Consider the following 25783-nt stretch of genomic DNA (forward strand, 5'->3'; position numbering starts at 1 on the left):
ACATATTTGCCCTGCCAATCCCCCTGACACTAAGGGGCAATTTAGCACGGCCAATGCACCTAACCCGCACATCTTTGGAGTGTGGGAGGAAACCAAAGCACCCGGAGGAAACACACGCAGACACGGGGGGAGAATGTGCAAACTCCACACAGACAGTGACCCGAGGCCAGAATTGAACCTGGGTACTTGGCGCTGTGAGGCAGCGGTGCTAACCACCGTGCCACCGTGCTGCCCACCACATTCTTTGTGGAACACCTCCACAAAGAATAAAGGACAGCACAGTACAGGAATAGGCCCTTCGGCCCATCAAGCCTGTGTCGACACATGATGCCTTTCTGAACTAAAGACCTTTTGCCTCTACACGGTCAAGTTCCCCTCCGAGCCACTCACCATCCTAACTTGGAAATATATCGGTCGTCCCATCACTGTCGTGGGGTCAGAATCCTGGAGTTCCCACCCTAACAGCACAGTGGGTGTACCTACGCCACAGCGGATTCAAGAAGGCGGCTCACCACCACCTTCTTGAGGGTAATTAGGAATGGGTGATAAATGTTAGCCCAGCCAGCGGTACCCACATCCCAGGGACAAAACAAAAAGTGTAAAGCGCGTAATCAAAGATAGATTTCCTCTAACTGTCCCACCTTGCTGCCTTCCCTCAGAACTCTCCGACCTCAGTCCAGAGGAACAAAAAGAGATCCAGAGTGTCCGTGAGCACAAGGAAGAGCTTCAGAAAGACATTCAGGTAGGACGAATAAATGTGGAGAGAGTGTAAATGTTCTTACTGAGGCACCATGCTACAATCTACATTCCACACCTCTGGCTGATGCACATATTTGCAAACTTTAACACCCTTCAGTTTCCTACTTGGAGTTTTTCCAGGACATATACTTTGTAAAAGTTCATTACATTACAGTTACAGAATCCCTACAGTGCGGAAGAGGCCATTCAGTCCATCGAGTCTGCACTGACTCTCTGACAGAATATCTTACCCAGTCCCTTTCCCCCACCCTATCCCTGCAACTCTGCACATCTACCGTGGCCAATCCACCTAACCTACACATCTTTGGACACTAAGGGGCAATTTAGCTTGGCCAAACTCCCTAACCTACACATCTTTGGACACTAAAGGGCAATTTAGCATGGCCAATCCACCTACCTACACATCTTTGGACACTAAGGGGCAATTTAGCATGGCCAATCCACCTAATCTACACATCTTTGGACACTAAGGGGCAATTTAGCATGGCCAATCCACCTACCTACACATCTTTGGACACTAAGGGGCAATTTAGCATGGCCAATCCACCTAATCTACACATCTTTGGACACTAAGGGGCAATTTAGCATGGCCAATCCACCTACCTACACATCTTTGGACACTAAGGGGCAATTTAACATGCTCAATCCACCTACCTACACATCTTTGGATACTAAGGGGCAATTTAGCATGGCCAATCCACCTAACCCGCACATCTTTGGACACTAAGGGGCAATTTAGCATGGCCAATCCATCTAACCCGCACATCTTTGGACACTAAGGGGCAATTTAGCATGGTCAATCCACCTAACCTTCATATCTTTGGACACTAAGGGGCAATTTAGCATGGCCAATTCACCTAACCTTCACAACTTTGGACAATAAGGGGAAATTTAGCATGGCCAATCCACCCACCTACACATCTTTGGACACTAAGGGGCAATTTAGCATGGCCAATCCACCTAACCTGCACATCCTTGGACACTAAGGGGCAATTTAACATGGCCAATCCACCTACCTACACATCTTTGGACACTAAGGGGCAATTTAGCATGGCCAATCCACCTAATCTGCACATCTTTGGACACTAAGGGACAATTTAGCATGGCCAATCCACCTAACCCGCACATCTTTAGACACTAAGGGGCAATTTAGCATGGTCAATCCACCTAACCTTCATATCTTTGGACACTAAGGGGCAATTTAGCATGGCCAATCCACCTAACCTGCACAACTTTGGACAATAAGGGGAAATTTAGCATGGCCAATCCATCTAACCTGCACACCTTTGGACTGTGGGAGGAAACCCACGCAGACACAGGGGAGAACGTGCAGACTCCACACAGACAGTGACCAAGCCGGGAATCGAACCCGGGTCCCTGGTGCTGTGAGGCAGCAGTGCTAACAACAGTGCCACCATGCCACTTAGTTAGATTCTGCCCCTCAACTCTATCTACCTGCCTAAGCTTCACATCCTCCCGCTAAAGCAACTCTCTTCAGGTGTATTTATATTCTGCCTTTATCCGCCCCTGGCTGTTTCTCCTGACTCTGAGCTGTCTTTTGCAGAGGTTGAAGATGGAAATCGCGGAGGTTATTGCTGAGCTGGAGAACTTCAATTACACGGAGGAGAGGTGAGGAGTGAACTATTAATGACCATCCTCAAATAATCTGTTCCAGCCCTTAGTGATTCTTGCTGTGATAGGTCCCCCAATGGTCTGTCTGATATTGCAGATTTACAACAGTAAGAGTTTCTCAGTGAATACATTAAACAGGTTCCAACCAGATTCACCTTTGATATGTAGTCACATGTTATAACGACAATGGAATTGTTGGCTAATATACTCAGCGATCAATCTCCATCAGTCTGTCTGCGATCGGATATGGCTATAGTTAGTTTAAGGCATAAAGCAACAGATAAGTCACTCGATCCAAATGGCCAATCCACCTAACCTACACATCTTTGAACACTAAGAGGCAATTTAGCATGGCCAATCCACCTACCTACACATCTTTGAACACTAAGAGGCAATTTAGCATGGCCAATCCACCTACCTACACATCTTTGGACACTAAGGGGCAATTTAGCATGGCCAATCCACCTAACCTACACATCTTTGAACACTAAGAGGCAATTTAGCATGGCCAATCCACCTAACCTACACATCTTTGGACACTAAGAGGCAATTTACAAATGGCCAATCCACCTAACCTGCACATCTTTGGAGTGCGGGAGGAAACCAGAGCACCATAAAGCAATAGATAAGTCACTCAATCCGATTAGCCAATCCCCCTAACTACACACCTTTGGACACTAAGGGGCAATTTAGCATGGCCAATCCACCTAACCTGCACAATTTTAGACACGAAGAGGCAACTTAGTATGGCCAATCAAACTAACCTGCACATGTTTGGAATGTGGGAGGAAACCCACGCAGACACAAGGAGAATGTGCAAACTCCACATGGAAAGTCACTCAAGACCGGAATCAAACCTGGGTTGCTGGCACTGTGAAGCAACAATGCTAACCACTCTGGCACCGTTCCACCCCACTACCCAATCAATCAATCAATCAGTGCAATTTGTGGGCAATTCTTCAGATGTCTGGTTTAAGATTGAATGAGTGAACGACCAGTTAGAATGTGGAACTTGCTACGTCATGGAGTGGTGGAGGTGAATTGCATCGATTCCTTTGAAGGGGAGCTGGATGAACACATGACAGTGAATGGAAGAGTAGGGTGAGATGGCGTAAGGTGGAAGATGAACACTAGCTGAGAGGTGATGGGCCTCATGACCGGTGTTCTCATTAATTCGATGTATTTCTAAAGATGATGTGGAGATGTCGGCATTGGACTGGGGTGGGCACAGTAAGACGTCTCACAACACCAGGTTAAAGTCCAACAAGTTATTTGGAATCAAGAGCTTTCGGAGAGTTTGGAGAATCCCGGCTCTGAGCAAAGCCTGAGCAACTAGGCCCGTTTCCCATGGCATCTCTTTGCTTTGAAATAAACCCCCCCCCCCCACCCCGTGAGTCAATTCACCTGATGAAGGGGCAGCGCTCCGAAAGCTCGTGATTCCACATAAACCTGTTGGACTTTAACCTGCTGTTGTGAGACTTCTTACTATTTCTAAAGAGTTAGTTGAGGTAAGCCAGGGGTGGAGAGCGTTGGGAACCATAGTTCCAAAATGATCTGCTTTTATTGTTAATTTTACTGGAGGTGGGTGTTGCTGGCTAGGCCCTGCATTTGTTGCCCATCCCTTAGTGCCCCTTGAGGAGGTGGTGGTGATTCTGTGATTAAGAAAATCGTCTCCACTCCCTCTCTCATTTTTTTGAATTGCGTGAGGTGACAGTTAGACAACCTGATCTGCTCCGAGGCTGGTTCCCTTAAGAACATAAGAACATAAGAAATAGGAGCAGGAGTAGGCCATCTAGCCCCTCGAGCCTGCCCCGCCATTCAATAAGATCATGGCTGATCTGAAGTGGATCAGTTCCACTTACCCGCCTGATCCCTATAACCCCTAATTCCTTACCGATCAGGCATCCATCTATCCGTGATTTAAACATATTCAACGAGGTAGCCTCCACCACTTCAGTGGACAGAGAATTCCAGAGATTCACCACCCTCTGAGAGAAGAAGTTCCTCCTCAACTCTGTCCTAAACTGACCCCCCTTTATTTTGAGGCTGTGCCCTCTAGTTCTAGTTTCCTTTCTAAGTGGAAAGAATCTCTCCACCTCTACCCTATCCAACCCCTTCATTATCTTATAGATCTCTATAAGATCCCCCCTCAGCCTTCTAAATTCCAACGAATACAAACCCAATCTGCTCAGTCTCTCCTCATAATCAACACCCCTCATCTCTGGTATCAACCTGGTGAACCTTCTCTGCACTCCCTCCAAGGCCAATATATCCTTCCGCAAATAAGGAAACGAGATCCCGGTTTATATTCAAGTGAAATGTTTTTTCCTCTTAATGGCCTTTCCCTCTCCTTCCATTTCAGCGTCATGGCTGAGAGGAACAAACTGATGTCTGCGGGGAAAAAGAAATTCAATATGGATCCCAAAAAGGTATGCTTTATTCACTCTGGCTTTCCATGGTTCATCCTCCCTGCCCCATCTGGAGGTAGCGGAGTCGTGGACTAGCAATCCAGATCACCCATAATAGATAACCCGCTTTGACAAAGGGTCATCTGGACTCGAAACGTCAGCTCTTTTCTCTCCTTACAGATGCTGCCAGACCTGCTGAGATTTTCCAGCATTTTCTCTTTTGGTTTCAGATTCCAGAATCTGCAGTAATTTGCTTTTAACCCATGGTAATGCTCTTGGGGAACTGGGTTCGAATCCCAACATGATAGATGGGATTTAATTGGATTTGATTTGCTTTATTATTGTCACATGTATTGGTATACAGTGAAAAGTATTGTTTCTTACGCGCTATACAGACAAAGCACAGGGCAGCACGGTGGTACAGTGGTTAGCACTGCTGCCTCGCAGCCCCAGGGACCCGGGTTCGATTCCCGGCTTGGGTCACTGTCTGTGTGGAGTTTGCACATTCTCCCCATGTCTGCCTGGGTTCCCTCTGGGTGCTCCGGTTTCCTCCAACAGTCCGAAAGACGTGCAGGTTAGGTGGATTGGCCATGCCAAATCCTTCCTCAGTGTACCCGAACAGGCAGCGGGGTGTGGTGATTAGGGGATTTTCACAGTAACTTCATTGTTAATGTAAGCCTACTTGTGACTAATAAATACACTTTACTTTACTTTTTACCATTCATAGAGAAGGAAAGGAGAGAGTGCAGAATGTAGTGTTCCAGTCATAGCTAGGGTGTAGAGAAAGATCAACTTAATGCGAGGGAGATCCATTCAAAAGTCTGACGGCAGCAGGGAAGAAGCTGTTCTTGAGTTGGTTCATAGAATCCTACAGTGCAGAAGGAGGCCCATCGAGTCTGCACCGACCACAATCCCATCCAGGTCCTATCCCCGTAACCCCATGCATTTACCCTAGCTAGTCCCCCTGACACTAAGGAACAATTTAGCATGGCCAATCCACCTAAACTGCACGTCTTTGGACTGTGGGAGGAAACCGGAGGAAACCCACGCAGACATGGGGAGAATGTGCAAACTCCATTGGTACGTGACTTCAGACTTTTGTATCTTTTTCCCGACGGAAGAAGGTGGAAGAGAGACTGTCCGGGGTGCGTGGGATCCTTAATTATGCTGGCTGCTTTGCCGAGGCAGCGGGAAGTGTAGACAGAGTCAATGGATGGGAGGCTGGTTTGAGTGATGGATTGGGCTACATTCAGAACCCTTTGTAATGAAATGGTGAAATTTGAATTTGATTTTTTTCTTTAAACATGGAATTAAAAGTCTAATTTAAGCCAGAGCTGAGGAGGAATTTCTTCTCTCAGAGGGAAGTGAATCTGGGGAATTCTTTACCACAGAGGGCTGTAGAGGCCGGGTCATCGAGTATATTCAAGGCTGAGATAGACAGATTTTTAACCAGTAAGGGAATCGAGGGATATGGGGATAAGGCGGGAAAGTAGAGTTGAGGATTATCACATCAGATAAGTCATGATCTTGTTGAATGGCGGAACAGACTCGATGGGCCGAATGGCCTATTTCTGCTCCTACGGTCTGATGGTCATTAACAATTGTTGTTAAAAACTCATCTGGTTCACTAATGTCCAACAGATTAGCTAAGATGGCGCCAGAGCGAGGCGACTTCTTGCGAGCGTCCCCAGACTACCCTCTAATTCCATCTTTTACTCTCATTCTATGCTTTAATTGGGCGGCACTGTGGCACACAAATCTCCTCATTTCCACACTCCGGTGCCTGTTTGGGTACACTGAGGGGGACTTTAGCACGGCCAACGTGCCTAACCAGCGCGTCTTTGGGAGGAAACCCACGCAGACACGGGGGGAGAATGTGCAGACTCCGCACAGACAGCGAACCCAAGCCGGGAATCGAACCCGGGTCCCTGGGGCTGCGAGGCAGCTAGTGCTCTAACCGCTGTGCCAGAGTAGGACAAGGTGGAATGAATGCCCTTTCAGAGAGTTGATGGCCCGTCACCGCCAACGTTCTGGGAAAGGACAAAATGTGGTGGTCTGTAATTAATTTCGAGAGTGCATGATGCGGACGTCCAACCTCTTGGGGTTTCTCAGTTTGCAAAACTTCGCTAAGTAGACGCTGTGTTGCTTATAGAAACTCAGACAATCATTAGCTGGAAAGCGAGCAAGGTGAGTCACACAATTGAAGCGCGTTAATTTAGTGCAGCTTCATTGTGTGGGCAATAACACTGAAAAGCCACAGGAAACAAACAAGCTCGTAAGAAATGCCAAAATCTATTCTCAACCCAAAAAGGCTGATGAACCGATATCTTGCACAATTACCGCTAAGATCTTAGCAACTAAAAAAATTCCTTTGTCGACGCAATTGGCTGCTCTTACTTTTCACAAAAGAAGCACAGGAAAATGATGAGTAGGAAAAGACTCGCCGGCCCATTAGGTCCATTCCAGTGTGTACGCGGTGTCTGGGGATTCATGGCCAGACGTTACCCTGGCGTTGTGAGGCAACAGCGCTAACCACTGGCCTGTAGCCCCGCCCCCCACCCCCACCCCCCCCGAGGGTCACTGATCCAAAAGAAAATAGAAATGGAAAAAGGTGGGAAAAAGAAAAGGGGGGAAAAATCTCTCTCCGAATCACATCAAATGAACAAGACGGAGTGCAGGAAAGAGATAGAGAATCTGGGGAACTGGTGCGACGGCAATAATCTCTCCCTCAATGTCAGTAAAACGAAGGAGATAGTCATCGACTTCAGGAAGCCTAGTGGAGGGCACGCCCCTGTCTACATCAACGGGGATGAAGTGGGAATGGTCGAGAGCTTCAAGTTTCTAGGTGTTCAGATCACCAACAACCTGTCCTGGTCCCTCCACGCTGACGCTATGGTTAAGAAAGCCCACCAACGCCTCTACTTTCTCAGGAGGCTAAGGAAATTTGGCATGTCAGCTATGACTCTCAACAGCTTGATGCATGGAGGGTCGGTCCCTCTGTATCACCCCTACAGTTGTTCCATTTTCTGCTCTTTCTAACCTTCTTTGTGTAAATCCTTCCAAACTCCTTCCAATGGCTGGCGGTAAGAGTGGGAGAGACTCCTGGTCAGCCACGCTTGATGTGGAGTGGCGCCCCTCAAGCTATAAGCCTTTGGCGACAGACTAGCAACCTGTTCCAGGAATCTACGGAAACAGACAAAAGTCCGCCTTCGTGCACCACTAGGCGTGGGAAGAGAATTGGAATTAGACCTTCACGGGTTGACTTGAAAGGGTGTTCTTTTAAGTTTAAAGTTTATTTATTATTGTCACAAGTAGGCTTACATTAACACTGTAATGAAGTTACTGTGAAAATCCCCTAGTCGCCACACTCCGGCGCCTGTTCGGGTACACTGAGGGAGAATTTAGCATGGCCAATGCACTTAACCAGCACGTCTTTCAGACTGTGGGAGGAAACCGGAGCACCCGGAGGAAACCCATGCAGACACGGGGAGAACGTGCAGACTCCACACAGACAGTGACCCAAGCCGGGAATCGAACCCGGGTTCCCGGCGCTGTGAGGCAGCAGTGCTAACCCGCTGTGCCATTCATCTGGTGAAAATGCACAAGATTGAGACTGCTATAAACTTGCAACTCTGCTGCTGACTGTTTTTATCATTCCTCAGGGCATAGAGCACCTGATACAGAACAAATTGTTGTCTCCGAAAGAGGAAGATATTGCCAAGTTCCTGTACAAGGGGGAAGGTCTGCATAAAACAGCCATCGGAGACTATCTGGGACTGAGGTGAGATCTGTACCCAAACTACAGCCTGGAACCCAACACAAACCCTCTCAAAGCTGCGGGGGAATCAGAAAGAACTTGTATTCGTAAAGCGCCTCTCACCAATTCAAGTCTTTAAGCGAATTAAATATTCTAAAAAATGTAGTTGAGTTGTAATGTAAGAAACGGGACGTCCAATTAAACGTAGAAATTTAAAAATTACATCGAAACGTAGAAAATGTTCGGGGCGCGAAAAACCCAAAGACCGAGAAAAACCCGGGTTCAATTCCGGACTCGGGTCTGTGCCGAGACTGCACGTTCTCCCCATGTCTGCGTGGGTTTCCTCCCACACTCCAAAGATGTGCAGGCTAGGCTGATTGGCTGTGCTAAATTGACCCTTAGTGTCAGGGGGATTAGCAGGGTAAATATGTGGGGTTACGGGGATTGGGCCTGGGTGGGATTGTGGTCAGTGCGGGCTCGATGGGTCGAATGGTCTCCTTCTGCACAGTGGGGATTCCATGATGGATTCTATGATACTAGAATAGGAGCAGGAGTAGACCATTTGGTCCTTCGAGCCTGCCGAATATCATAGAATCAATACAGTACAGAATGCAGCCATTCGGCCCATCAGACCTACACTGGCAACAATCTCACCCAGGCGCTATTCCCATAACCCCACATATTTACCCCGCTAGTCCCCCTGACACCAAGGGACAATTTGGCATGGCCAATACACCTAACCCGCACATCTTTGGACTGTGGGAGGAAACCGGAGCACCCGGAGGAAACCCACGCAGACACGGGGAGAACGTGCAAACTCCACACAGACAGTGACCCAAACCGGGAATCAAACCCGGGTCCCTGGTGCTGTGAGGCAGCAGTGCATCTTCTGCTCTGTAAGGATTCTATGAGATGGGGTTTTTTTAAACAGCCATCCAGTATTTTCCCAATCATTACTAATCAGGGTGGCGTTTTTATTCCCGTTTTATTTGTAATTAATTGAATTTAAATTCCCGATCGGCCATGGTGGGATTGGAACTTATGGCTGGAATTTTACCATTCCTCCCACCACGGGAATCGGAGCTGGCGAGGGGCGGACTATGGAAAGGTCCGTTGACCTTGGGCAGGATTTTACACTTTCGGGATGAGCGAGGCCATAAAATATCTCCCCATGTTTCTGGATCATTCCTCAGGGTCTCGGGATTACTGGGCCACTGATGCGACCTTTCTCGACGGCCAAGCGAGAGCTAGCTTCCCGATTGGCTCGGGAAAGGTGTGGGCATGTCAGGAGACCAATGACGGAAGGGCGGAGAGTAGAGTGATTGATTGGTGGTGAGAGGTCATGTGACAAGGGAGAGCTCCAGGAATGTGTCATGCTGGAGTTGGCAACCCTCCGGGCGGAGTTACTTCGGGAATGCTAAATTGGTTTTCTTTTTGCTCCCTTTCTCCGCAGAGAACCGTTATTCCTCAGGATCCTACAGTGCTTCGTCGAACTGCATGAGTTTGCTGACCTCAACCTCGTGCAGGCGCTGAGGTGAGAATCTCCCAGTGGGTTGTCAATCCTTCAGGTTGTGCAAAACACCGTTCAGACATTTTCTCTTCCCTCGTGGCCTGTCACAGTTGCGTCCATTTTTATTCTTTCCCTTCAGTCTCTGACCCTCCCTTCTGCCATCTTTCCTTATCGAACCATTCCACCCACTCCCACCCCCCATCACTTGTACTAAAGTACAAAACATAGAAACATAGAAACTAGAAGGAGGAGGAGGCCATTCAGCCCTTCGAGCCTGCTCCGCCATTCATTATCATCATGGCTGATCATCCAATTCAATATCCTGATCCCCCCCCCCTCCCTCCATAATCCCCTTTTATTTTATTCATTGGTGGTAACATGGGTGTCGCTGGCTGGGCCAGCATTTATTGCCCACCCCTAGTTGCCCTTGTTCAGAGGGCAGTTGGGAGTCAACCACATTGCTGTGGCTCTGGAGTCACACGTAGGCCAGACCGGGTAAGGACGGCAGATTTCCGTCCCTAAAGGACATGAGTGAGCCAGATGGGTCCCTTTAGCCCCACGAGCTCTATCTAATTTCTTCTTGAAATCACACAATGTTTTGGCCTCAACTACTTTCTAAATTCTCCCTCGGTGTACCCGAACAGGCGCCGGAGTGTGGCGGCTCGGGGATTTTCACAGTAACTTCATTGCAGTGTTAATGTAAGCCTACTCGTGACACGAATAGATAAACTTTTTAATGACTATTGATTCTCACTGCGCTTGACTTACGTCTGGGTGTGGGCTTGGGAAAAAGTGAAAAGAGGCTGTAGAAAGAGGTGGACGCCAAAGCAGACAGTGTAAAACAATGTATTCAAAACCTGTTACACACATCGAGGCCAGTGTCATCTCTGTGTGGCTGCGAGATTATATCAAATAATCAAGATTCTCCTGCAAAATCACTAACGTGCTTACTTTCCTCCGAACATCATGTCTTATTTTATCGGGTGGATTACAGACAATTATATGGGTGGCACGGCGGTTAGCACTGCTGCCTCACAGCGCCAGGGACCCCTGGGTTCGATTCCAGCCTTGGGTCACTGTTTGTACGGAGTTTGCACATTCTCCCCGTGTCTGCGTAGGTTTCCTCCGGGTGTTCTGGTTTCCCTCCAAAGATGTGCAGGTTAGGTGGATTGGCCATGCTAAAATTGCCCCTTAGTGTCAGGGGGACTAGCTAGGGTAAATGCATGGGGTTATGGGGATAGGGCCTGATTGGGATTGTGGTTGATGCAGACTTGATGGGCCGAATGGCCTCCTTCTGCACTGTAGGGATTCTATGATATACCCCTTTCCTGCCCCACCCTCATGCGTACTTCTCTCCAATACCCCAAAGTACGAGACAGAATACAGGAATGAGATAGAGAATCTGGTGAACTGGTGCAGTGACAATAATCTCGCCCTCAATGTCAACAAAACAAAGGAGATAGTCATCGACTTCAGGAATCATAGTGGAGAACATGCCCCTGTCGAAATCCGGATGTGTACACAGATTCAATGGATGGGAGACTGGTTTGCGTGATGGACTGGGCTACATTCGCGACCGTTTGTAGTTTCTTGCGGTCTTGGGCAGAGCAGGAGCCATACCAAGCTATGATAAAATCAGAAAGAATGCTTTCTATGGTGCATCTGTAAAAGTTGGTGAGATTCGTAGCTGACATGCCAAATTTCCTTCGTCTTCTGAGAAAGTAGAGGCGTTGGTGGGGCTTTCGTAACTATAGTGTCGGCGTGGGGAGGACCAGGACAGGTTCTTGGTGATCTGGACACCTAAAAACGTGAAGCTCTCGACCGTTGCTACTTCATTCTCAGTCCACCATGCAAACCAGCCTCCCATCCATTGACTCTGTGATGCGCGATTAAATTACTCGGGAGGCTGGATCGTACCCGGGAAATAAAGGCTTTTATTAGTAACAAGAATGGAGCATACTGCTTAACAATACAATCCCAGACTAAAGGGTCACCAGGCAGTGCAGTGATCTTTATACTCCTACAGGTAGGCGGAGCCAACCGGAGTGTACCACAGAACAATACCAACAGGTAGAACACCCCAACCCTAACCCCAACAGTGACAACAGTAACATATGTACAAGTACCCATAGTGCTAACCATCTATGGTTCAGTACCCATAGTGGTAACCATCTATGGTTCACCACACTCTGTCTACACTTCCCACTGCCTCGGAAAAGCAGCCAGCATAATTAAGCACCACGCACACCCCGGACATTCTCTCTTCCACCTTCTTCCATCAGGAAAAAGATAACCAAAGTCTGAGGTCACGCACCGGCCGACTCAAGAACAGCTTCTTCCCTGCTGCTGTCAGACTTTTGAATGGACCCTACCTCACACTACGTTGATCTTTCTCTACACCCTAGCTATGACTGTAACACTACATTCTGCACCCTCTCCTTTCCTTCTCTATGAATGGTATGCTATGTCTGTATAGCGCGCAAGAAACAATGCTTTTCACTGTATGCTAATATATGTGACAATAATAAATCAAATCAAATTAAACATGTTTTCTCTAACTTACAGGCAGTTTCTGTGGAGCTTTCGACTGCCAGGCGAAGCACAGAAGATCGACAGAATGATGGAAGCTTTTGCCACGCGGTATTGCCAATGCAACCCAGATGTCTTCCAATCGACTGGTAGGGAATGCTGTGAGGCAGCGGTGCTAACCACTGTGCCGCCACTCTGCCCCCTGTGGACAGTTGTCATGGTCACCATTAGTGAGCCAATTTACTAATTGAATTTTAATTCCACCGGTTACTATGGTGGGATCTGAACCCATATCTCCAGAGCTTCAGCCTGGAATGCTATTCCGTGGCATTGCCCCCCAGAACACCGAGGCCCCTGCCATTCCCTCATTCCCCCTCATCCCTCTCAACCTAAGTAATGAGAAATGCCAGTCCCTCACTCTGATTTTCTTCAATACCTTTCTATGATTGGTCAGTGGCTGTCTCCCGCTCAGGTTAACTCTTCAGATGCTGCCATTTTGTCTTGCACCATTGGCCAATGAATCATGGACAGGGTGTATGAAAGATATCTGTTAACCCCAGGATTAGGGCACCACGGTGGCGCAGTGGTTAGCACTGTGGCCTCACAGCACCAGGGACACGGGTTCGATTCCGGCCTTGGGTCACTGTCTGTGCGGGGTTTGCACATTCTCCCCGTGTCTGTGTGGGTTTCCTCCGGGTGCTCCGGTTTCACCCCTCAGTCCAAAGATGTATAGGTTAAGTGGATTGGCCATGCTAAATTGCCCCTTAGTGTCCAAAGATGTGCAGGTTAGTTGGATTGGCCATGCTAAATTTCCCCTTAGTGTCCAAAGATGTGCAGGTTAGTTGGATTGGCCATGCTAAATTTCCCCTTAGTGTCCAAAGATGTGCAGGTTAGTTGGCTTGGCCATGCTAAATTGCCCCTTATTGTTCCGAGAAGTACTGGTTGGGTGGATTGGCCATGTGAAAATGCCCCTTATTGTCCCAAATTATGTAGATTAGAGGGACTAGCAGGGTAAATATGGGATTGGGGCCTGGGTGGGATGCTATTTTGGAGAGTGAGTGCAGACTCGATGGGCCGAATGGCCTCCTCCTGCACTGTAGGGATTCTATGATTTATAACAAGCCACTGCCTGGGAGCCATTGCTGATTACCTTATTGTCACAGAATCACTTTAACAGATTGTGTCATCGTGAACATACCTCAAGGGCTAACGGCTCACCCTTCATTGCAGATACCTGCTACGTGTTGTCCTTTGCGGTGATTATGCTCAACACCAGTCTCCACAATCCCAATGTGAAGGAGAAACCTGCGCTGGAGAGATTCGTGGCGATGAATCGTGGGATTAACAATGGAGGCGATCTCCCACATGTGCTCCTCAGGGTAGGTGTGCCCGTCAAGAATTCGCTGCCTCTGCCTCTTCCTGGGCTCCTCGGGAAATAACCTGAGATAACGAAAACTGCGCTGGAACAGGAGGAGGCCGTTCAGCCCCTCAAGCCTGCTTCTTGTATTCATTCATGGGAGTCGATGGCTGGCCAGCATTTATAAGTTTATTTATTAGTGTCACAAGTAGGCTTACATTAACACCACAATGAAGTTACTATGAAAATCCCCTAGTCGCCACACTCCGGCGCCTGTTCGGGTACACTGAGGGAGAATTTAGTGTGGCCAATGCACCCTAACCAGTCTTTTGGACTGTGGGAGGAAACCGGAGGAAACCCACGCAGACACGGGGAGAACGTGCAAACTCCGCACAGACAGTGACCCAAGTGGGAATCGAACCCGGGTCCTTGGCGCTGTGAGGCAGCAGTGCTAACCACTGTGCTGCCAATTTATTGCCCATCCCTACTTGCCCTTGAGAAGGTGGTGAGGAGCTGCCTTCTTGAACCGCTCCACAATGCCGTTAGGGCTTTCTGTTGAGACTTTGTAGCGATTGATACAACTGAATATCTCACTCGGCCATTTCAGAGGGCAGTTGGGAGTCAACCACACATTGCTGTGGCTCTGGAGTCACATGTAGACCAGACCGGGTAAGGACAGCAGATTTCCTCATCCTAAAGGGAGCCAGATGGGTTTTTCTGACAATGGTTTCATGGTCATCGTAGAATCATAGAATCCCTACAGTACAGTAGGAGGCCATTCGGCCCATCGACTCTGTACCACAATCCCACCCAAGCCCTACATATTTACCCTGCTAATCCCCCTGACACTAAGGGCCAATTTAGTATGGCCAATCAACCTAACCTGCACATCTTTGGAGAGTGGGAGGAAACCGGAGCACCTGGAGGAAACCCACGCGGACATGGAGAGAATGTGCAAACTCCACACAGACAGTGACCCGAGCCGGGAATCGAACCCGGATCTCTGGTGCTGTGAAGCAGCAGTGCTAACCCACTGTGCCACCGTGCCGCCCTTAATTGTCATCAGTGGATTCTTAATTCCAGATATTTTTTATTGAATTCAAATCACACGACCTGCTGCGGTGGGATTTGAACCCGGGTCCTCAGAACATTAGCTGAGTTTCTGGATTAATAGTTTAGCGATAATACCACTCCGGCCATCGCCTCCCCGTAGTGTGCCATTTAATTATATCATGGCGGATCTATATCTTAATCCCATCCAGTTTGGAGCCATATTCTTTAAGCGCTCATCCCACAAAAATCTCCATGTTTCTGTTTTGACCCAGCCCAGTGACACCATAAACCAATTAGAAAAAACTTTTCAATTGATCTCCCCCCCCAGTCATAGAATCCTTCAGAGTAGAAGGAGGCCATTCAGCCCATCGAGTCTGCACCGACTACAATCCCACCCAAGCCCTATCCTAGTAACTCCACATATTTACCCTGCTAATCCCCCTGACACTAATGAGCAAATTTAGCACGACCAATCCACCTAACCCGCACATCATTGGGTTGTGGGAGGAAACCGGAGCACCCGGAGGAAACCCACGCAGACACGGGGAGAACGTGCAGACTCCACTCAGACAGTGACCCAAGCCGGGAATTGAACCCGGGTCCCTGGCGCTGTGAGGCAGCAGTGCTAGCCACTTATTGGCACTATCCAATCCTTTAATTATCTTAAACGCCTCAATTAGATTGCTCCTTAATATCCGACAGTCAAGGGAGTATAAGCCTTGGAGATGTAACCAGTCTCCACATAATTTAACCCATTTGGTTGAGGGGTCAATCACGAGGGGGCATTGTTTTGGGGTGAGGGGCAGGAGATTCAGAGGAAAAAAATTCACTCAGAGGATGGTGGGAATCTGGAATGCGCTGCCTGGGAAGGTAGTGGGGGCCGGAAACATTACAACCTTAAATATATGGGTGAGCACTTGAAATATCATAACATTCAAGGGTATGGAACAAGTGCAGGAAAATGGGACTAGCGCGCCTTTAGTGGTAGATATTGTCGGTGCAGGCTCGATGGGCCAAAGGGCCTTTTCTGTGCTGTATGATTCGATGGGCAGGATTTTCCAACCAGGCTGGCCCCAAGACTGGAAAATCCCGCCCGAGGTTAACGGACCTCTGCACAGTCCCTGTCCCGCCCGTTACGATTCCTGTGGCAGGCGGGACAGGAAGATTCCGCCCTATTTAGCCCCAGTGTCTGATGACTCTGCATCACACTCTCTCCAAGGCTAATATCTCCTTCCTGTGGGACACGGGGAGTGGGGAGTGAGGGTGGAACTTCAGGCTTCAGATTCAGCCGGATAGAATTTCACATCAAATTGAACCTTCGGATGTTGGGAATCTCTCACAGCCTCTCTCTCCATTCCGATTCCTTTCCGCTAGAATTTGTATGAGAGCATCCGGAACGAGCCATTTAAAATCCCGGAGGATGATGGGAATGACCTGACACATACGTTTTTCAACCCAGACCGGGAAGGCTGGCTTTCCAAACTCGGTGAGTAAGAGATTCCCGATTACTGCGGCATTCTGGGAGAGGTGGAGGCAACAGACCAATCACAACGAAGCAATACACTCACTCACACACACACTCACACACTGACACACTCACACACAAACACTCACACACGCACACACACACTCATTCACACACACACTCACACTCACGTACTCACACACACACTCACACACACGCACACACTCACTCACACACACGCACTCACACACACGCACTCACACACACACACACACACACACACACGTGCTCACACACACTGACACACTGACACACACACACACACTCACATACACACACACGTGATCCCAACCACAGATTTACATGTGGGGGAGGCTGTGGTTGTCCCCACCGCGACCCCCCCCCCCCCCCCCCAACCGCCTTTGGGCCAATTGAGGCCATTAAGTGGTTGACTAATGACCAATTAAGGATCACCTCCCATCCCCAGCAATTATCGATGGGCTGAATGGCCTCCACTGCTGATCCAAGTTGACATGTTTTTATGTAGCAAGTCCATGCTTTCATCTTGATCGAGATGCTGGGATGGGGGAGGGGGGATGCGGGGTCAATCGTAACCAATCAGATCTCAGCCACTGGATTCACCCTTGCACTGGTAATCCTATTCCAGCCAATCAGAGGGCAGAATCCGCGGTGTGACTCCATTCCAAGGTGCCACCCCATGTGACGCGTCTCTAACTATCTTTACAGGAGGTCGGGTGAGGACGTGGAAGCGCCGGTGGTTTATTTTGACTGATAACTGCCTTTATTACTTTGAGTACACGACAGTAAGTGGCTTTTCCTTCACATGACCTGTGACAAGGTAGGATCTGGGGCACAGAAATAGGCCATTGGGCCCAGACAATCCATGCTGTCCACTCGAGCCTCCCTCTGTCTTTCCTCAATTAAACCTCCCATCGTAACCCCGATTCCCTTCTCCCTCGTGTGTCTGTCTGGATTCCCCTTACTTAAATCCAAGCCATTTGCTTCAGCCACTCCCTGTGGGAGCTGGTTCCACCTTCTCACCACGCTCTGGGTAAAGACATTTTTTGGACACTAAGGGGCAATTTAGCACGGCCAATCCCCCTAACCTGCACATCTTTGGATACTAAGGGGCAATTTAGCATGGCCAATCCCCCTAACCAACACATCTTTGGATACTAAGGGGCAATTTAGCATGGCCAATCCCCCTAACCAACACATCTTTGGACACTAAGGGGCAATTAAGCATGGCCAATCCTCCTAACCAACACATCTTTGGACACTAAGGGGCAATTTAACATGGTCAATCCACCTAATCTGCACATCTTTGGACACTAAGGGGCAAGTTAGCATGGCCAATCTACATAATCTGCATACCTTTGGACACTAAGGGGCCATTTAGCATGGCTAATCCATCTAACCTGCACATTTTTGGAGTGTGGGAGGAAACCGGAGCATCCGGAGGAAACCCACGCAGACACAGGGAGAACGTGCAGACTCCACACAGACAGTCACCCAAGGCTGGAATTGAACCCGGGTCCTTGGCGCTGTGAAGCAACAGTGCTAACCACAGTGCCACCCCGTCGTCACCTCAGGCAGTACCTGAGTGTGTTATAAGTACACTTCTTAAGCGAAATATAAAGATCCCAAAACACATGTTTACAACAAGGATGTGATTTTGTTTTTTCAGGATAAGGAACCCCGAGGTATTATCCCATTGGAGAACTTGTGCGTGAAAGTGGCAGAAGACTCCAGAAAATTGGTAGGTGGTTAAAATAATAATGTTAAAAACAGAGGTGTTGAAGGATGTTGATGGTATAGGGTGAATTATTTTGGCATAAGCCTGGCAGCGCCGAACTATCCTTCAGAGCAAAATGCTGCGGCTACTGGAGATCTGAGATAAAAACAGAAAATGCTGGAAAAACTCCATGGGTCTGGCAGCATCTGTGGAGAGAGAGAGAGAGACACTGGGCAGGATTTTCCAGTCCCTCCTTCCGGCGGGATCTTCCAGTCCCATCAAAGGTGAGCCCCTCTCGGACCCCCGTAGCGGGTTCCCCAGCGGTGGGAAGGGCAAGCCACACAAAATGGCGTAGATTCCGCTGGGACAGGGTTGGTCAGATGGACAGATGGTATTTAACTCTGACAAGTGCGAGATGATGCACTATGGGAGAAGAAACAAGACATGGGAGTATTTAATGATTGGCAGGACACTGGGAAGCTCCGATTAACAGAGGGATCTTGGGGTAAATATTCCCAGATCCCGGAAGTCAGCAGAGCAGGTGAATAGGATAGTTGAGAAGGCAAATGGGACACTTTGCTTTGATCAGTTGCGGCATAGACTATAAGAGCAAGGAGGTTATGTTGGAGTTGTACAGAGTGTGGCCACAGCTGGAGTACTGCGTGCAGTTCTGGTCACCTCACTACAGGAAGGGTGTGATCGCACTATAGGGGGTGCAGAGGAGATTCACCAGGATGTTGCCTGGGACGGAGCATTTGAGTTATCAGGAGAGACTGGATAGGCTTGGATTGTTTTCTCTAGAGCAGAGGAGACTGAGGGAGGACATGATTGAGATGTATAAGATTATGAGGGGTATGGACAGGGTGAGTAGGGAGCAGCTGTTCCCCCTTGGTTGAGGGGTCAATCACGAGGGGGCAGAGTTTTGGGGAAAGGGGCAGGAGATTCAGAGGGGATTTGAGAAAAAACTTTTTCACTCAGAGGGTGGTGGGAATCTGGAATGCGCTGCCTGGGAAAGTAGTGGAGGCTGGAAACCTTTAACAAATATTTGGATGAGCACTTGAAATATAACATTCCAGAATATGGGACAAGTGCAGGAAAATGGGATTAGCGCACCTTTAGTGGTAGCTATTGTCAGTGCAGACTCGATGGGCCGGAGGGTCTTTTCTGCTCTGTATGACTCTATGGGGAGAATTTTCCAGTCCCGTCCCGTCACAGGGATCGGAACGGGTGAGGGGCGGACAATGGGAAGGTCCGTTGACCTCAGGCGGGATTTTCTGGTTTTGGGATGAGTGAGGCCATAAAATTCCACCCTGTGACTCTACTGACTGGAAGATGCGGCCAATGGCCAATGGTGAGCTGCCTCTGCTGCTGGAAAATACGGGAGGGAGGGCAGGCCTGGAAAATCCCATCCTGAGTTACTGTTTCAAATCTGTATGACTTCCTTGGAACGGAGAACACTTGGGAAAATGGAACTCTACTTCTGTCCTGTGGGAGAGTCTTACTGGGCTTAAAGGTTCACTTTTGTTTCTCTCTCCAAGGGCGCTGCCAGACGGAACATAAGAACTAGGAGCAGGAGTAGGCCATCTGGCCCCTCGAGCCTGCCCCGCCATTCAATAAGATCATGGCTGATCTTTTTGTGGACTCAGCTCCACTTACCTGCCCGCTCATCATAACCCTTTTCAAAAATGTATCTATCCTTGCCTTAAAAACATTCAATGAGGCAGCCTCAATTGCTTCACTGGGCAGGGAATTCCACAGATTCACAACCCTTTGGGTGAAGAAACTCCTCCTCAACACAGTCCTAAATCTGCTCCCACTTATTTTGAGGCCATGCTCTTAGTTCTAGTTTCATCTGCCAGTGGAAACAACTTCCCTGCTTCTATCTTATCTATTCCCTTCATAATCTTATATGTTTCTATAAGATCTCCCCTCATTCTTCTGAATTCCAGTGAGTATAGCCCCAGTCTACTCAGTCTCTCCTCATAAGCCAACCCTCTCAACTCCGGAATCAACCTAGTGAATCTCCTCTGCACCCCCTCCAGTGCCAGTATATCCTTTCTCAAGTAAGGAGACCAAAACTGTACACAGTACTCCAGGTGTGGCCTCACCAGCACCTTATACAGCTGCAACATAACTTAACTGTTTTTAAACTCCATCCCTCTAGCAATGAAAATTCCTTCTGGCTGGGACTGGCTGGGCTTACATTCCAAAGTTTCTTTATTTGGAGGTGGAAGGATCTCAAATTACCACCTCATTTCTCTGTGAGGTGTCCGCACCCATTCTGGCTCTTCCCCATCCATAGTGTGGGGAAGACTAGGGTTGCCAACGCTCCAGAATTGTCCTGGAGTTTTCAGGAATAGGAAGTGAGCTTCCCTGGAGAAACATTAAACAAAAGTGTGTTTGCTTTCCATCTTCTTTGAGCAATATCAGGACAATAATTGGAGATGTTGGGGGGTGTGGAAGGAGGTGGGGTGACCAAGTGGGGCAGAGGGAGGATCCAGGTTGTGCAATGAAGCCTCGAACAATACATCCACCCAGAGTTGGCATGTCAACTCTTAGCCCCGTATCAGCATCGCCTGATGCATTTTATACCTGTAATGTCATGGAATATCCCAGCAGTGCAGAAAGAGGCCATTCAGCCCATCAAGTGTGCACCGACTCTCCAAAAGAGCATCCCACCCAGGCCCCCTCCCCCGCTCTATCCCCGTAACCTCACATTTAGCATGGCTAATCCACCTAACCTGCAAATCTTTGGACACTAAACAGCAATTTAGCATGGCCAATCCACCTATCCTGCACATCTTTGGACACTAAGGGACAATTTACCATGGCCAATCCACCTAACCTACACATCTTTGGACACTAAACAGCAATTTAGCATTGACAATCCACCTAACCCGCACGTCTTTGGACACTAAACAGCAATTTAGCATTGACAATCCACCTAACCTGCACATCTTTGGACACTAAGGAGCAATTTAGCCTGGCCAATCCACCTAACCTGCACATCTTTGGACACTAAGGGGCAATTTAGCCTGGCCAATCCACCTAACCTGCACATCTTTGGACACTAAGAGGCAATTTAGCATGGCCAATCCACCTAACTTATACATCTTTGGACACTAAGGAGCAATTTAGCATGGCCAATCCACCTAACCTGCACATCAAGGGTGACACAGTGGGATCGGGCCTGGATGGGGATGACACTAATAAATAAACAGTATTTACGTGGTTGGATAAGTTCCTGGTCGATGGTAACCTTGAGATGTCGAAGACGATCGGAAAGCGATGTGACAAGAATATTACATTTGTGGAGAGATTACAGGCTAACCGTGGACCAACTTGCTTTGATATTGCAGAACTGCTTTGACCTGTACAGTCCCAACAGTAAAGGTCACACCATTAAAGCCTGCAAAACAGATACTGACGGCAGAGTGGTGGAGGGGAATCACAGCTTTTACAGGATATCTGCCCCTTCCAGAGAAGAGAGGGATGAATGGATCAAATCAATCAGGTAAACCTGATCTGTAAATTATAAAACTGATCTGTACATTAAAACTCCAAGTCTTAGCAGCAAGACTGTTTAAGAACTTTTCCCCAAAAACCATCCATGCATCAAGTATGCCTACGGCATACTGATGGTAACCATGATGTGGAGATGCCGGCGTTGGACTGGGGTAAGCACAGTAAGAAGTCTCACAACACCAGGTTAAGTCCAACAGGTTTATTTGGTAGCAAATACCATAAGCTTTCGGAGCGTGCTGCTCCTTCATCAGATGGAGCTCCATCTGACGAAGGAGCAGCGCTCCGAAAGCTTATGGTATTTGCTACCAAATAAACCTGTTGGACTTTAACCTGGTGTTGTGAGACTTCTTACTGTACGGCATACTAGTCAGAAAACGCCCAATCTCGTCTGATCTCAGAAGCTAAGCAGACTCATGCCTGGTTAATAGTTGGATAGGAGACCGCCTGGGAATACCAGGTGCAGTAGGCTTTGGGGTGGCACAGTGGTTAACACTGCTGCCTCACGGCGCCAGGGTCCCGGGTTCGATTCCCCGCTTGGGTCACGGTCTGTGCGGAGTTTGCACGTTCTCCCCATGTCTGCATGGTTTCCTCCCACAGTCTGAAAGACATAGAACATAGAACAGTACAGCACAGAACAGGCCCTTCGGCCCACGATGTTGTGCCGAGCTTTATCTGAAACCAAGATCAAGCTATCCCACTCCCTATCATCCTGGTGTGCCGGTTAAGGCCCTGATGCGCGATAAATCACACGGGAGGCTGGATGTACCCGGGAAATAAAGGCTTTTATTGCCAACAATAACGGAGCTACTATATACAGTATACGATCCCAGACTAAAGGGTCACCAGGCAGAGCAGTGACCTTTATACCTCTCCCGGAAGGCGGAGCCAACTGGGGTGTACCATAGGACTATATTAACAGGTAGAACAGCCCAACCCTAACCCCAACAGTAACATATCTACAGACTCATAGTACTGGCCAGACCATGGCTCAGCACTCCTGGTGGTAACCAACAATGGTTCACCACAGGCCCATTGACCCGAACAGGCGCCAGAGTGTGGCGATTAGGGGAATTTCACAGTAACTTCATTGCAGTGTTAATTGACTGCAAAGGTGTAACCTGTTTTTACTACATTTCAGGGCCAGCATCACCCGAGATCCTTTCTACGACATGGTGGCAGCAAGAAAGAAAAAGTTAACCGTCAACAAATCGAATTGAAAAGGTTTTAACTTCATTCTTTCCCCCCCGAATGGAGGGATAAACAAGACAGTGAATTGATGAAGGTGGCGGCTGTACGTATTCCAGTGGCTGGCGCATGCACAATTCCCAGAACATTCCTCCTGGTATCCCAGATATCGGGATGCTCAGCAAGGGATTCCTGAACCATTCCTTTATTCCGAATTGGGATTTGCACACCTTCGCGTTCTTGTCGCTCCTTCAGTTATCAGGACCCTTTCTCCGCACATCGATGGATCAGATGGGAGCCATCAAGATTTGATAATACCCCCTCATCCTGCACTCCACCGCTTCGCATACAGTTCCATGGTCCAATTTCTTATCAGAATTATTGGGCTCCATTAACATCTATTGGTTTTTCTCAAGACATCCCATGCTGAATCATGGGACAATGGTTGAATTCTTTGCCTCGCGTTTAACTAGAACCTTGTCGGTGATCAGCGTGGTACTTTACCCTCTTTGGTATCCAGTTAGACACATCAGACTTTGGTGAGGCCACACCTGGAGTACTGTGCACAGTTTTAGCCTCCTTATCTAAGGAACGATATACTTGCCTTCAGATTGCAATGAAGGTTCACAAGGCTGATTCCTGGAATGAATCAGCAGGTGCTCAGAAGAGGTTGCATAGATTAGGCCCATCCTCGCTAGAGTGAGGGATAATTGCGCTGATACTTATGCAATTCTTAAGGGTCTTTGTAGGTCGGTGCTAGGAGGGCGCTTCCCTTAGCTGGAGGGTCCAGAACTAGGGTCCCAGTCGCAGGGACTGACTTGGAAATGTATCGGCCATTCCTTTGCAGTCACTGGGTCCAAATCCTGGAATTCCCTCCCTCACGGCATTGTGGGTCAACCCACAGCACGTGGACTGCAGCGATTCAAGAAGACAGCTCACCACCACCTTCTCAAGGGGCAACTAGGGATGGGCAATAAATGCTGGCCCAGCCAGCGACGCCCATGTCCCACGAATGAATAAAATAGAAAGTGAGGGATCGGCCCATTTTGACTGAGTTGAGGAAAGATTGCTTCACTTAAAGGGGCTCAAGTCTTTGTAATTCTTTACCCCAGAGGGATCTGGATGTTCATATGTTGAGTATAATCAAGATACAGATCTATAGAGTTTTGGATAATCAGGGAATTAAGGGATAGAAAATCAATTGTGATCTAGGGTTCAAAGGGACAAATGGTCTCTTCCTTCAGTTCCTTAGTGTTCTTATCATAATATTTCAAAATGACCCAGTCTACAGCCAATATGTTTGGACTGATTTAGATGACTTGGCTTTTGAGGTGTGGCAGTTTTTCAGTATCAGAGAGCTATTGTTAGGACATCTTTTTTTGTTAATTCATTTGTGGGACATGGGCGTCGCTGGCTGGGCCAGCATTTATTGCCCATCCCTGGATGCCCGAGGGCAGTTGAGAGTCAACCACATTGCTGTGGCTCTGGAGTCACGTGTAGGCCAGACTGGGTAAGGACGGCAGATTTCCTTCCCTAAAAGATATTATTGAACCAGATGAATTTTTCCGACAATTGACAATGGCTTCATGGTCGTCAGTAGATTCTTAATTCCAGAGATTTAAAAAAAAGCTATGTAATCCTTGAATTAAAATGGTTGACAAACTGATTGATGGAACGGTGGTTAAAAACATACTTTATAATCGTAAGATTCCTACAGTGCAGAAGGCCATTCGGCCCATCAAATCTGCACCAACTCTCTGACAAAGTGTCTTTTCATCTTATTGAATATACCTTTGAATATCTGAGTTTCTTTTTAATAGATAGACATACATATGGGTATATGGTGAGTTTTCATATAAAATAAGCACTTGTTAACGAATCTAGGTTCAAAATAGAGGGCTAATTGTTTTACACTATGCACGTTGCATTGCTTTGGTTTATGTCCAGCGCACCATGATACCAAAGCCTCAAGTGTGAGAAGGTAGTTATCCAGCTCCCCGGTTTTCCATTCTCCTGGGAGTTCACTGTCGTTGGGCTACACTTCTACACGTGACAACTTCCCAATTCTTCAGCCTGCACAAGGAACGTTGGCAAGCTACTCCAACGTTGGGTTTAGTGGGGAAGGAGGCAACTGAGTCCAAGCCTAGAGTCGCCCCCATGTCAACACAAGCACTCTTATCCATACATGGTTAACCAAGGCAACAATCACTGGATTATGGAGTCTCATTGAGTCCCTTCCCCAGCCATGACAAGCTATCTCCGATTAGCAGTCTGGGTGGGATTGGTGAGTTTAATAGACATTTGATCTTTCGCTATCTTAGTCTTTCTGCTCAATGTTCAGCTGTGGCTCGGTGGGTAGCTTTTGTACCTCTTGGATAGAAGGTTATGGCATCAAGACCTACTCCCAATATAGGTGACTGGGTAAAGTCTGCACGTTCTCCCCGTGTCTGCGTGGGTTTCCTCCGGGTGCTCCGGTTTCCTCCCACACTCCAAAGATGTGCAGTTTAGGGGGATTGGCCACTCTAAATTGCCCCTTAATGTCCCAAGATGTGTAGGCTAGATGGATTGGCCATGGTAAATTGCTCCTTAGTGTCCCAAGATGTGTAGGTTAGGTGGATTGGCCATGGTAAGAATGTGGGTTACAGGGATAGAGCAGGGGAGAGGGCCTAGGACAGAGAGTGGGTGCAGACTCGATGGGCCAAATGGCCATCCAGGCTGACACTTTGGTGCAGGGTGGAGGGAAAGCTGTATTATTGTAAGTACAAGCGGAAGTAAAAGATCCCGTGGTAATATGAGCATTTCCATCTAGAAGGGCAAGGGCAGCAGATACAGGGGGAACACCACCAC

General features: G+C 48.2%; 1 protein-coding gene across 2 annotated transcripts in view; it reads left to right on the forward strand.

Annotated features, from left to right (window-relative positions):
- LOC144509110 (cytohesin-2-like) overlaps positions 1–24314 on the forward strand; it is a 57021-nt gene extending 32707 nt beyond the window's left edge. For both annotated transcript variants that reach the window (XM_078237477.1, XM_078237478.1), the window contains exons 2-13: positions 660–742; positions 2324–2388; positions 4754–4820; positions 8462–8580; positions 10010–10090; positions 12632–12744; positions 13826–13974; positions 16380–16491; positions 17218–17294; positions 18179–18250; positions 21586–21740; positions 22890–24314. In XM_078237477.1, the coding sequence (XP_078093603.1) occupies positions 660–742; positions 2324–2388; positions 4754–4820; positions 8462–8580; positions 10010–10090; positions 12632–12744; positions 13826–13974; positions 16380–16491; positions 17218–17294; positions 18179–18250; positions 21586–21740; positions 22890–22968 (1172 nt within the window). In that variant the 3' untranslated portion in view covers positions 22969–24314. The remainder of the gene's footprint in view (positions 1–659; positions 743–2323; positions 2389–4753; positions 4821–8461; positions 8581–10009; positions 10091–12631; positions 12745–13825; positions 13975–16379; positions 16492–17217; positions 17295–18178; positions 18251–21585; positions 21741–22889) is intronic.
- The last annotated feature ends 1469 nt before the right edge of the window (positions 24315–25783 follow it).

The sequence above is a fragment of the Mustelus asterias genome, chromosome 21 (assembly GCF_964213995.1).
Source record: "Mustelus asterias chromosome 21, sMusAst1.hap1.1, whole genome shotgun sequence".
Classification (NCBI taxonomy): Eukaryota; Metazoa; Chordata; class Chondrichthyes; order Carcharhiniformes; family Triakidae; genus Mustelus; species Mustelus asterias.